A 12634-nucleotide genomic window follows, 5' to 3' on the forward strand; every position below is an offset into this window, starting at 1 on the left:
TGAATTGTGTGGATGGGGTTGGTTTATTTAGTTAAATATGCAATAACATAAAATCCGTTTAGAGCACATTTTCAACTTAAATATTATTTAAAATTAGTTTTTTAGTCTCAATTTAAACATCATTATCGATACTCACTTCGCCTAGTAAATAAGTAACGCAATAACAATAAGAATGACACTTGCTATTTTTTCGACGTATTTTTTAAGGCTAATTTTCTTACTGAAGCTTTTTCGACACTGACACTGTCACTCAGCTCAACCGAACTGAGTAATATATTATCGTCCTTGCTAACAGTATATTTCGCATTGGACAAATTTAGACTCTATTGGGCTCTGTACTCGTGATATTATGTAAATCAGTTCGGTGGTAATTCTAGCTAAATGCCCCACTTATTGGTTTTATGTTACTTATGATATAATATATAACACTTTCAACACTTCTAAACGTGTAACGAATCTTACTTTTTAATTTATTTACTTTGCGACGGAGATGTATGGGTTCCTAATTCACCTTGTGTTGGAGTGAATTTAATTCATCCTAACTTGTCAATACAGCGTGAAGCTGTGGGAGGTCTTACCCCATCTAGTGGCTGGCGCCAGTACTAAACATTCGTAGGGTTTCTATCTTAAAGGAAGTTAGAAAACCAAAGAAATATTTCTTGGTAAATAAGTTTATTTCACAATTTTGTTTTTCAATTTACAATAAATGTGCACTACCAAATACTGAGTTTGTATTGCAAAGACAACCTGCAAAGGCTTAAAAACCGACAATAAAAACACTAGGGTTAACAAACAATCCTTATTCTTATTTAAATTTGTACCAGAATAAAAAAATCTATGGTATTTTCTACACTTGAAAAAATATATACTAAATTTTTTTGTTCGAAATAGCGCATAGGCTAATTTAATTATTTTAATATTAATATCATATAGGCTGGCTAATATTTGGCATCATCGTTTTTGTTCGGTATTAGGCTTAGCTAATGAATCTAGCTACACACGTAAAACGGCAAAGCTTGGCGGTATTTGAAGACTCAGACAATGTTTACGAGATTTAAAGCTATCTTGACAAAAGCTTTTATTTTTATCTCCAGGCAAGGCTTAGCGACGTTTAGCCAACTCTTAGGTTTCTTTAACCAAGGCTTAGAGGCGTCTATCGAAGTCCCAGGTTTCTATAACCGAGGCTTAGGGGCGTTTATCCAAGTACTAGGTTTCAATAACCGAGGCTTAGAGGCGTTTATCCAAGTCGTAGGTTTCAATAACCGACGCTTATAGGCGTTTAGCCAAGTACTAGGTTTCAATAACCGAGGCTTAGAGGCGTTTATCCAAGTCGTAGGTTTCAATAACCGAGGCTTAGAAGCGTTTAGCCAAGTCGTAGGTTTCTATAACCGAGGCTTAGCGGAAATTACGTATATAATCTGAACAGGTGGGGTATGATATTTCTATAAACTTTAGGCAAAGCTTCGTTTGGCACTTCACTTATAATGAAATTGCGCCTAAATGTTAGAAATATTAACGCCGAGTGGCGCTAAGAACCTAACAAAGATTCGTTGTGAGCTTGTAAACGAGGGAGAAAACAAAAATAATGAAAAGTACACTAATTTAAAATCACAATTAAACGGAAAATGATAATTACAGAGACGAAAATCACGAAATTAAACAATTCTTATTGGCATCCTTGGCCGACGCCGACGAGTGATTGTGCGGCGAAGAGTGATTGTGCGGCGACCTATTGGGCATACTAGCCGTTCTTTGTTTGGCAGCCGCCAGAGCGTCGTTGCTGACGTAAGAAATGCGCACGCCGCCGTAAGCCTTGCGAGGCGGCAACTGGTAAGGGTCCACGTCATCGTCCGAGCTACTACTTGAGCAAGTGCTGCAACTGTCACCATCTTCGTGATGGTGGGCGTAGCCGCGTCCGAGTCCCTCGTGTCGCGAACGTCTCGGGTTTCTCTCTAGAGGCGGCGCGGCCGTCGCTTCCGAGCCGCCGTAACTGCGACTGCGCGGGAGGTTCTTGGCAATCGTCACCGTCTTCTTGGGTTTGGGCGTGGAGGACGTCGCCAGCGCGGGTTTGGGCAACGGCTTCTCTTCGGACGAATGGGTCGCGGACGAGTCACTGCTGCGTTCGGCGTGGCAGCTGGTGTTACGCGACGCGCATCGTTTGTGAGAAGGGCCACCAGGGAGCGCCGTCGCGTCACTGTCGCCGCTGCACACGCTGGTGTTGACGGAAGATGGCGTCACCGTGTTGCCGTCGTTGGAGTCGGGGAGGCTTCGAGTTTGCGGCACGCCGTCGGAGGGCGCTATCGAGTTGGCCGGACTATTGGCCACACTGGGGTCGCGGGTCAAGTCGGGCATGGAGAAATGTCCTCCGGACAACCTTTGCGCCGCCACGACCATGTTGCGGTTGCGAGTGCGTTCCCGAATCTCTTGTATGACCTCCACGAACATTTCGGAGTTGGCTAGTAAAGTGTCCAAGGTGAAATCGGAGAGGTTAATGGGCACCCGGCATCGGCCTTCTGCCGTCGGGACCAGTTCCCCGTTTCCGGGTACGATGGGAGCGTTCCCTAGCGTCTCGAGTTCGTAACACAGTTTGGATAGGACCAAGGCTTTCTCGGCGGCGTTGGCTTCGTTGTTGGACGACGAGCCGCTTTTGTCCGAGCCCGTGCCGTCCAGTTGCGGGGACTGAGTGTTGCGGTGGCCGAATTGCTCGATGGCCGGAATCACTGGGGCTTCGCGGATACTTCGCACCGTCGTCGGTGGTTCACCTGTAACAATTGTGGACATTATTTTTTTGGTTTTATAATTAAGATAATAATAATATAATAATAATAATCAGCTAGGCTAATACCCAAGGCACCACCTTAGGCCTAAGTCATCAAGCGACTTTTGAAGCCTTTAATTCAGGTGGCCGGGTTACAATGCGTAGGAGGGTGGTGGCAAGCCCTGCATGCCACACGATCGAGCCAACAGCTCCCTACACTAACTATTACCGTTAACCTTGACAAGTTTTTATGGAAGGGGAAACCGAAGAGCTCGGGGGAAAACCCCTTAAACCAGTGAGGAGAGAACTTGCAAACTCAACGCGGAAGGAGTTGTTCCGAGTTTACACCCAGTGCCACAAGCTGGGATCGAACCCGGCTCCTCTTGCTGCGAGGCGAAAGTGCTAACCACTCCGCCACCTCACAAGAATTAAGATAAGATGACTCGGGCCTAAGGTGGTGCCTTGGGGTATTAGCCTAGCGGATTATTATTTATTATAATTAATAATAATTAGCTAGGCGAATACCCATGGCCCAAGTCAGCTTGCGATTTTTAATGCCGGGCAGCGTTGTCAACCGTACTATAATTATAGTATATTTCGATAATTTTACCTTTCGAATTTTCCGTACTATAACTTCAATCGCGTACTATATAGTACGCTTTTTGCGATAATTGTACTATAATTTTACTATATTTGCGATATTTGTGCGATAATTTAGAAAGTTCCTATCTGTTAACATAAGAACGGCGTTTCCAGTTTCTTTTGTTACTCCTAGTAGGCTAAGAATTGAAATATTATACTCCTTGGAGTGTTTGGTTTGTACTTTAAAATACGGCCGACTTGACTAATCAAGCGTGTTGTAGCCTAACGAAAATGAAATATGTTAGTAACGGCCAACTTTGATAAAGTGCTACCACGCTTTAGCGAGTAATCAAAGTTGGCCGTACTTGTGTACTATACTTTTCTAGAAAATTCGATAATTTTTCGGCTTCGATACTATAATTTCAGTTTTGGGACCTGGCAACGCTGTGGCCGGGTTACAATGCGTAGGAGGGTGGTGACAAGCCCTTCATGCCATACGAGCCAACAGCACCCTACACTCACTATTACCGTTAACCTCGACAAGTTGTTATGGGAAGGGGAAACCGAACTATATTTGCAGACGTGGCATGTCACACCAGGTTTCAGATATGTTCTTTACATTCAGAATTTAAAGTTAACTTTGGAGTTTAAACCCGGTTTTGTTAAAAACATAACACGGAAACGGCGCAGGGTTGTTCAAAATGCCTTATAAAAATGCTAAATGCAAAATACCATTTTGCATTTCTAGGAAACTATGTAGCATTTTACTTTTTGTGGGTTTCGTATATGGAAAAACCATTTCAAAATACTTTTTCAAAATGTTTTTAATCTGGTACCATCATTAATTAATTAATTAATAATTAATGATAATAATTAATTAATAATTAATGATAATAATTAATTAATAATTAATGATAATAATTAATTAGTTAATAATTAATGATAATAATTAATTAGTTAATAATTAATGATAATAATTAATTAGTTAATAATTAATTAACAATTAATGATAATAATTAATTAATTAATAATTAATGATAATAATTAATTAATAATTAATGATAATAATTAATTAATAATTAATTAATAATTAATGATAATAATTAATGATAATAATTAATTAATAATTAATGATAATAATTAATTAGTTAATAATTAATGATAATAATTAGTTAATAATTAATGATAATAATTAGTTAATAATTAATGATAATAATTAGTTAATAATTAATGATAATAATTAATTAATAATTAATGATAATAATTAATTAATAATTAATGATAATAATTAATAATTAATGATAATAATTAATTAATAATTAATGATAATAATTAATTAATAATTAATGATAATAATTAATTAATAATTAATGATAATAATTAATTAATAATTAATTAATAATTAATGATAATAATTAATTAATAATTAATGATAATAATTAATTAATAATTAATGATAATAATTAATTAATAATTAATGATAATAATTAATTAATAATTAATGATAATAATTAATTAATAATTAATGATAATAATTAATTAATAATTAATGATAATAATTAATTAATAATTAATTAATAATTAATGATAATTAATTAATAATTAATGATAATAATTAATTCGTAAATAATTTTTAATACATAAAATTTAAATAATTAAAAGTAAACAGTGAATTTGCAAAAACATTTTGCATTTTGAAAAACCATTTTCGAAATGCATTTCGTATTTTACATTTTGAGTTTTGGAGAAAGTATTTTGCATTTTGAACAACTCTACAACGGCGATTCCTAAAACCAACCGAAACGACAGCCACAATCCAGTGAAAATAAAGGCAAACATTCAACTCACCCCTACTGCATTGAATGGTACAGTAGATGAGTCCTCGTCGTGGTAGGAAGGGCCTCCCGAGGAGGGAGATCTTGCAGGTGTGACAGTTGAAGCAGGCTTCGGTGGCGTGCCAGTGTTGGCCTTCGTGGGACATCTGCCCCTGGTCCACCCCGATGGCTTCCCCGCAAGCGTCGCAGTACTCGGCGAAGAGGGCGTCGAAGCAGTGCAGGCAGTAGGGGCGGCCCTCTCGCATGATATATCGCTGTCCACCCAGTTGACGGTCGCATTCGAAGCAACTGAAGTGTTTCATATGCCAAGCCCGCCCTTCGGCTTCCGTACATTCGTCGGCGAAAATTATCTGCGAGGGTTAATACTATTTAGTTCGTGGCCAACTTGTTAAAATTTAAGATACGCTTCACTTTCTACTTACTTATACAGTAATATCAACTTTTGAACATTTTACTTCAACTATAACGACAATCACGAATATATGAACTTCGTCTTAACTAGTTGACTTACTCAGTTCGGTTGCAAGTTCAAGTCAAAATTGGCCGACTGAGAGTCAGTTTTTAAAAAAAGGTAAGCTAAGAAATTTAGCATCAGAACAATAATGTCATAATTATTGTTATTACGTTATGATTTAACTGATTTAAATCGATTGTTTTATTTTATTGATTTTTAAATATTGTGTCTATTTTCCGTGGTAAGTTGATTTACGTGCTTCGGTAATGTAAATTAAAATTTCAATTAATCCTCTTAATTAATAATTAATTACAACTTTTAATTTAGTTTACACTGATTTGGTATTGATATAGATCCTAATTTTGTGAATTCCCATTAATACATTATTAAATTTTTCTACAATACGTTCTAAAATCCTTAAGCTGATATTCTTTATTTCCAAACAAGTTAGCCACTACATAAGAAAGTTTTGATTCCCCATTGTCAATCGTGAAAACTAAGTTAAGTCAACTTGTTTTGCAGAACGTAAGGAAGTTTCAAGTTATAATGTTGAGACACTTTATAAATACATCAATGGTGAAAAATTAGTTTCATCATAAGTGTTCGTTAGGACGAATTTCATACATTCGAAATAGTCGCTGTAATTGAAATAAATATTTCCAGAAGTTGATAATTCATCTCTTACGAAAGAAGTATTGATCTTAGCCATTACAACTACACAATTTTTTGTTCCGAAATTTATTTTGAAAAATCGGTGCCGGCGAAAGTACTGGTTTCACAAGTCACTAGTTGATTTCCTTGTGGTTTCCTTGGGTATTAGTTTAGTTGGTAGTACATGTTTAAAGCGAATATTATGTTGCTTTTCAATTTCTTAAATGCCTAGGTTTTCCTCTGCCTGTCACCCTTTAAATTTACTTTCCTTCCAAACAAATACCCTGGTGGTAGGCCAACGTGTTCTGCTGTTGGCCTACTAGAGGTCGGGGATGGTTAACTTTTATTCAATAGATAAAGCTCTCAAAATTATTCGTAAAACATTTTGATCAAGTAATTTATATTTCTGTATTATCCGATTAAATTTTTGATAAATTTGTAAAATTAATTGAAAAAACGACGTTTTTTTTCGATAAAAAGCTAAAATTTTACGAATAATACATGTTTTTTAATCATTTTCCGAAATATTAACCGGTAAATTTCTTCGTTTACATTTTTTCCCGAAAAAAGTCAATTTAAACATGGATAATGATTAACCGTCCCCGACCTCTATGGCCTACCACCAGGGTATTTGTTTGGAAGGAAAGTAAATTTAAAGGGTGACAGGCAGAAGAAAACCTAGGCCTTTAAACCGAAAAAACCAACTTATTGGATTTAAATCTAATTTTTATTAAATTTAATTGATTTATTTTTGATTTTATTGTTTTTTTTTATTTACACTCTATGCCTCTTACTTGAAAATTTCATTAACAATTTGCTTGCAGCGGAAATGTAAACTACATTTTAAATTATACTTAATTAGTAATTTAGTTTGCTCTGAATTGGCGGCAGGAGAACCTACTTTTGTACATAAAATATATAGGCGATTTAAATAAACGTATTTTTAAAATAGCTTGACTGAAATCAGACAACCCTATTCAGGGTGGGGAGATGAATACTTAATTCGTAAGAGCGGTATTATCTACGATATTTGTGAACGGTAGGGGCCGGGTTGGAACAAAGCCGGCTTTTTTGAAAAAATCCAGACCAGTGGTTTTAATTGGCTATATCCGGTTTTTTTCGGTTATAGCCGGCTAAAATATAAACAGTACCTTTTACTTATGTATGTAGAAATTGTCTGCAGTTATTGTCGTAAATAAGAAACTAAACAAATAAAGCGAAATAACTATATAAAATAACTGAATTCTTTTGATTTCCTCGGGAAATTCACCCTAGTTTTTGTGTATGACGCACCGACAGAAGCGAGGCAGCGAACTTTGGAACTTTAAACCTACCGAAAAACTGGTAAAAGTAAACCGGTTTCTAAATATTGAAACAAAAAATAAACTAAATTTCTAACTAAAAACTATTAATTCGCAAAAATAATCATAATTGTAATTTTTCTTAAAAAAAGCCACAAAAATCTGGATTTTTTCAAGTGGCTATATCTGGATTTAACCAGGTGGCTATAACCGGTATGGCTGGTTCTATGCCAACCCTGGGTAGGGGGGGGGGGCATACCTCATCGCAAGCGGCGCATCTGGGTTTGAGACTTTCGGCATGATGCCGTCCGCAGTAGAGTTTTCCTTCTCGGAAAAAGTAGATTAAGTCCACCAACAGTTCGTTGCAGACTGAGCAAGTGAAACAGGCCGGGTGCCAACAGGTCGAGGGACCGGCTCTGGACGCGAACACGCAGATGTCACCCGCTCCGATGGATTCTTCGCACTGGAAAACAAAAGTTACGTTGATATCAATCCATTGTCATACTCAAAAATTACGTTCTGGTTCGCTTTTACAAATAGTCATGAATAGATCTATCCAATGAATATTAAATAGGGGCTTGCCATAATATTTTCATATTTAAATTACTTGACCTTTATCTGGTTATTTTTAGAGATTTTGATTTGGTTTTTTTAAGGTCAAATTGAGAAAAATTAAAAAAATAAAGAATTTACTTCAGTTAATATTTCGATATAAATATGACTTCAGGTTTTAGATAAAAGCTTTGTATTGTTTTAGATCACCTTCATAAAATTAAATGCTGCGACATTTGCTTTATTTAAAATAAATCCCTAATATTTTACAATTTATAATTATCTGACATTCTTCTATTTTAATTTAAAATTATCTAACCATTTCCTAATTGCTTTTTTTTGATAATAACCTGACATTTTTCAATTCTTTTACAAATTCTTAAAATTCCCCGAACTTTTTAAATTTTTTTTAAAAAATTCCTAAAATTCCCCGACCTTTAGCTAATGTTTTAACAATTCTTAAAAATCTCCGACCTTTCCCTAATGTTTTAACAATTTTTAAAATTCCCTGACCTTTCCCTAATTTTTTAATAATTCCTAAAATTCCCCGACCTTTAGCTAATTTTTTAACAATTCTTAAAAATCCCGGACCTTTCTCTAATTTTGTAAAAAATCTTGAAATCCCTGCCCACTCCTAAATTTTGTTTTTAAATTTTTAAAATTCCCCGACTTTCCCAGACAATTCTTAAAAATCCCGGACCTTTCTCTAATTTTGTAAAAAATCTTGAAATCCCTGCCCACTCCTAAATTTTGTTTTTAAATTTTTAAAATTCCCCGACTTTCCCAGACGCGTGGCAACCCTGTTAAATAACCATATGACCAACCTGAAAAAAAAACCCCTAAAGCAACCTCATTGGAAATAAACGAACATGGCAAAAGTCAAAAACATGAAAACTCATTTAGCGGCTCTACAACAATGCTCGAAACATATCCGCTTAAAACAGGGGGAAATGCGCAGCTCACAAATCACGCTCTTAACTACCCTTCACAGCCTCCAGATTCCCCCTATCACAGCAGCCCGCTTTCCACCCCGCTTGGCCAATACCACCTCGGGCTGAGTCCCCTCATTGTACCGATGACTAAGTTCCCATATTTCAAGATCAGGAACACCGGGGATGCTTAGAGGCTGCGATGGATCCGCTCTAGGCTTCCCCCCGAATTCAATTCCATTTACGTAACAGCCATCCCCTTTCCCCCCCCCCATTACGACCTCCCCCTCCCGTTACAAGTTGAATCCCATCAAGTCAGATTACATTTCAATACTATACAGGCTTAAGGAACTCGCCTACAAACGTCTACGTGTACGTCTACAAATTTTATAGAATCTTGTACATGGTTGCTACAGTTTTTTCTCATTCAAATTCCCTGACTTTTCCAGGTTTTCCCTGACTATCTCCCGAGATTTTCCCCAACTTATTTTGTGGCTAAATTTTGTATTTGTTTACCCTAAATTTTAGTAAAGGCTTCCTTTAAATATTTAAATTCCCTGACTTTTCCCTGATTTTTAGACCCATATTTAAATTCCCTGACTTTTCCCTGATTTTTAGACCCATATTTAAATTCCCTGACTTTTCCCTGATTTTTAGACCCATATTTAAATTCCCTGACTTTTCCCTGATTTTTAGACCCATATTTAAATTCCCTGACTTTTCCCTGATTTTTAGACCCATATTTAAATTCCCTGACTTTTCCCTGATTTTTAGACCCATATTTAAATTCCCTGAATTTTCCCTGATTTTTAGACCCATATTTAAATTCCCTGACTTTTCCCTGATTTTTAGACCCATATTTAAATTCCCTGACTTTTCCCTGATTTTTAGACCCATATTTAAATTCCCTGACTTTTCCCTGATTTTTAGACCCATATTTAAATTCCCTGACTTTTAGACCCATATTTAAATTCCCTGACTTTTCCCTGATTTTTAGACCCATATTTAAATTCCCTGACTTTTCTAGGAATTCCAGGTTTTCCAGGTACCGTGGCAACCCTGTTGTATCTATAGCTTATTTTACGAATATTTAAACAATATTGTCGTTAATTAATTGGAAATATAACGACGGATACTTCATGGCAATATTGTCTTTAGTTTAGAGATTCCTGATTTTAATTATTTAATTCTAAGTAACGTAATAATAATAAGTATGACACTTAGTAAAAATTATCAATGAACTGATTTTCTAAGTTAAAATCAGCTAGGCTACGCTAATACCCAAGGCAACACCTTAGGCCTAAATCATCAACCGACTTTTAAAGTCATTAATTCAGGTGCAAGTATATATGGCTTATTTTACGAATATTTTGAACAATATTGTCTTTAATTCGAGATTCCTGATTTTAATTCATTTAATCCTAAGTAGCGTAATAATAAGTATGAAAATTAGTAAAAATTATCAATGAACTGATTTTCTAAGTTATGGCAAGTATTTATGGCTTATTTTATAAATAAGAATAAATATATGATAATCAAGGACGATGATATATTACTCAGTTCGGTTGCAAGTTCAAGTCAAAATTGGCCGACTGAGTCAGTTTTGAAAAAAAAAGGTAAGCTAAGAAAATTAGCATTAACACAAAAAAGTCATAATTATTGTTATTTAATTGAATTAAATCGATCGTTTTATTTTATTGATTTTTAAATATTGTGTCTATTTTCCGTGGTAAGTTGATTTACGTGCTTTGGTAATGTAAATTAAAATTTCAATTAATCCTCTTAATTAATAATTAATTAGAACTTTGAATCTAGTTTACATTGATTTGGCATTGTTATAGATCCTACTTTTGTGATTTTCCATTAATACATTCATAAAATGATTTGATAGAAATAATAATAATCATTATTAAAATTATTTGATTGAAATAATAATAATCATTAAAAAACTATTTGATTGAAATAATAATAATCATTAAAAAACTATTTGATTGAAATAATAATAATCATTAAAAATTATTTGATTGAAATAATAATAAAAATTAAAAAAATTATAATTTAAATAATAATTATATAATAATAATAAATAATTTAAATGAAATCGCGGATTTAAATCAACTGCTTACTTAAAGCTTTCATCGTGTACATTCCAGAATGGGTACTTCGATTTTGGCTCTATTGTTCTCGGGGGGGGGGGGGTATTTTAGACGTACACGTACAGGTTTGACGAGGTCATTCTAAGCTTCTGAAGTCGAGGAGAGGGGAGTAGGGTAGCCTGATTAGGAATTATTTCGCGTCTGTGGGTTCTGAGTCACGTCAGAGGGGGAGATCCTATCAAATTTAACGCGAGCGGATGACATTCAAAATGGTGGCGTTGTTTCTTATTCCGAATGGTCGGTCTTACGGACAAAGCGCGCGAATTACTACAGACCTTTTTACGCACCAAAATTTGGGAGCAATCAATTTAATTAAGTGTTTTCAAATGTAACGCTATTAAAAATTAACACAACATTGAAAAATCGTCATTTCGTTTGTATAGAAAAGATTCTTTACAAAATTTCACCGATAAACGAGTAAGATTTTAGGTAAACGAATAGCATTAAAGGGTAAAATTATTTAAATTGAATTGTGTCAGGGTTACCAGAAGTTTTAGCTGATTTACGTTTTCCTTAGTCATTTTGCGATAATTAAATTGGGTTTTATGCCACAATTTGGAAATTTTGAAATATAATATAATATAATATAATATAATATAATATAAATTTTTAATATATAATATATAAAATATAAAATATAATATATTATACTATAATATATAAAATAAAATATATAATATAATATAATATAATATAAAAAATATATAAAAAATATAATATAATATATTATAATATATAAAATATATAATATATTATAATATATAAAATATAACATAAAATATAATGTAATATAATAAATAATATATAATGTAATATAATAAATAATATAATATAATGTAATATAATAAATAATATAATATAATATAATATAATATATATAAAATATAATAAATAATATAATATAATATAATATAATATATATAAAATATAATAAATAATATAATATAATATAATATAATATATATAAAATATAATAAATAATATAATATAATATAATATAATATATATAAAATATAATAAATAATATAATATAATATAATATATATAAAATATAATAAATAATATAATATAATATAATATATATAAAATATAATAAATAATATAATATAATATAAAAAACCATGATACAGACAACACCAAATTAACTTATCTCTAAGTATACCAAATTCATTAATTCATGGTTATAGCAGTGAAGGAAAGATACTATTCTATAGCTCATCGGGACCAGAAGGTCAAATTGAAACTTACCCATACCCCAAGGTTGGTCGCAGGGCGTACCGCAACATATAACCCAAACACAGAGGCCTAACTAAGGTATCTAGGGCCCGCCAGGTTAAAAAGATTCTAAAATCTTTTAGGGTCCCTTACTCTTCGGGGCCCCACCCGCGACAGAGGCCCCGCGGGGTCAATATCCCA

General features: G+C 33.8%; 1 protein-coding gene across 2 annotated transcripts in view; it reads right to left on the bottom strand.

Moving 5' to 3' along the window:
• Nucleotides 1–674: 674 nt before the first annotated feature.
• Nucleotides 675–12634, bottom strand: part of LOC149961270 (uncharacterized) — a 151922-nt gene continuing 139962 nt past the window's right edge. Inside the window, exons 5-7 of one of the 2 annotated variants that reach the window (XM_090176409.1) lie at nt 7841–8044; nt 5189–5525; nt 675–2762 (exon numbers count right to left, since the gene is read on the bottom strand). In XM_090176409.1, coding sequence (XP_090032535.1) covers nt 1648–2762; nt 5189–5525; nt 7841–8044 — 1656 coding nt within the window. In that variant the 3' untranslated portion in view covers nt 675–1647. The remainder of the gene's footprint in view (nt 2763–5188; nt 5526–7840; nt 8045–12634) is intronic. The other variant, XM_090176415.1, reaches the window with a different exon arrangement.

This window comes from Leiobunum rupestre, chromosome 1, assembly GCF_980474605.1.
Source record: "Leiobunum rupestre chromosome 1, qqLeiRupe1.1.hap1, whole genome shotgun sequence".
NCBI classification, from domain to species: Eukaryota; Metazoa; Arthropoda; class Arachnida; order Opiliones; family Sclerosomatidae; genus Leiobunum; species Leiobunum rupestre.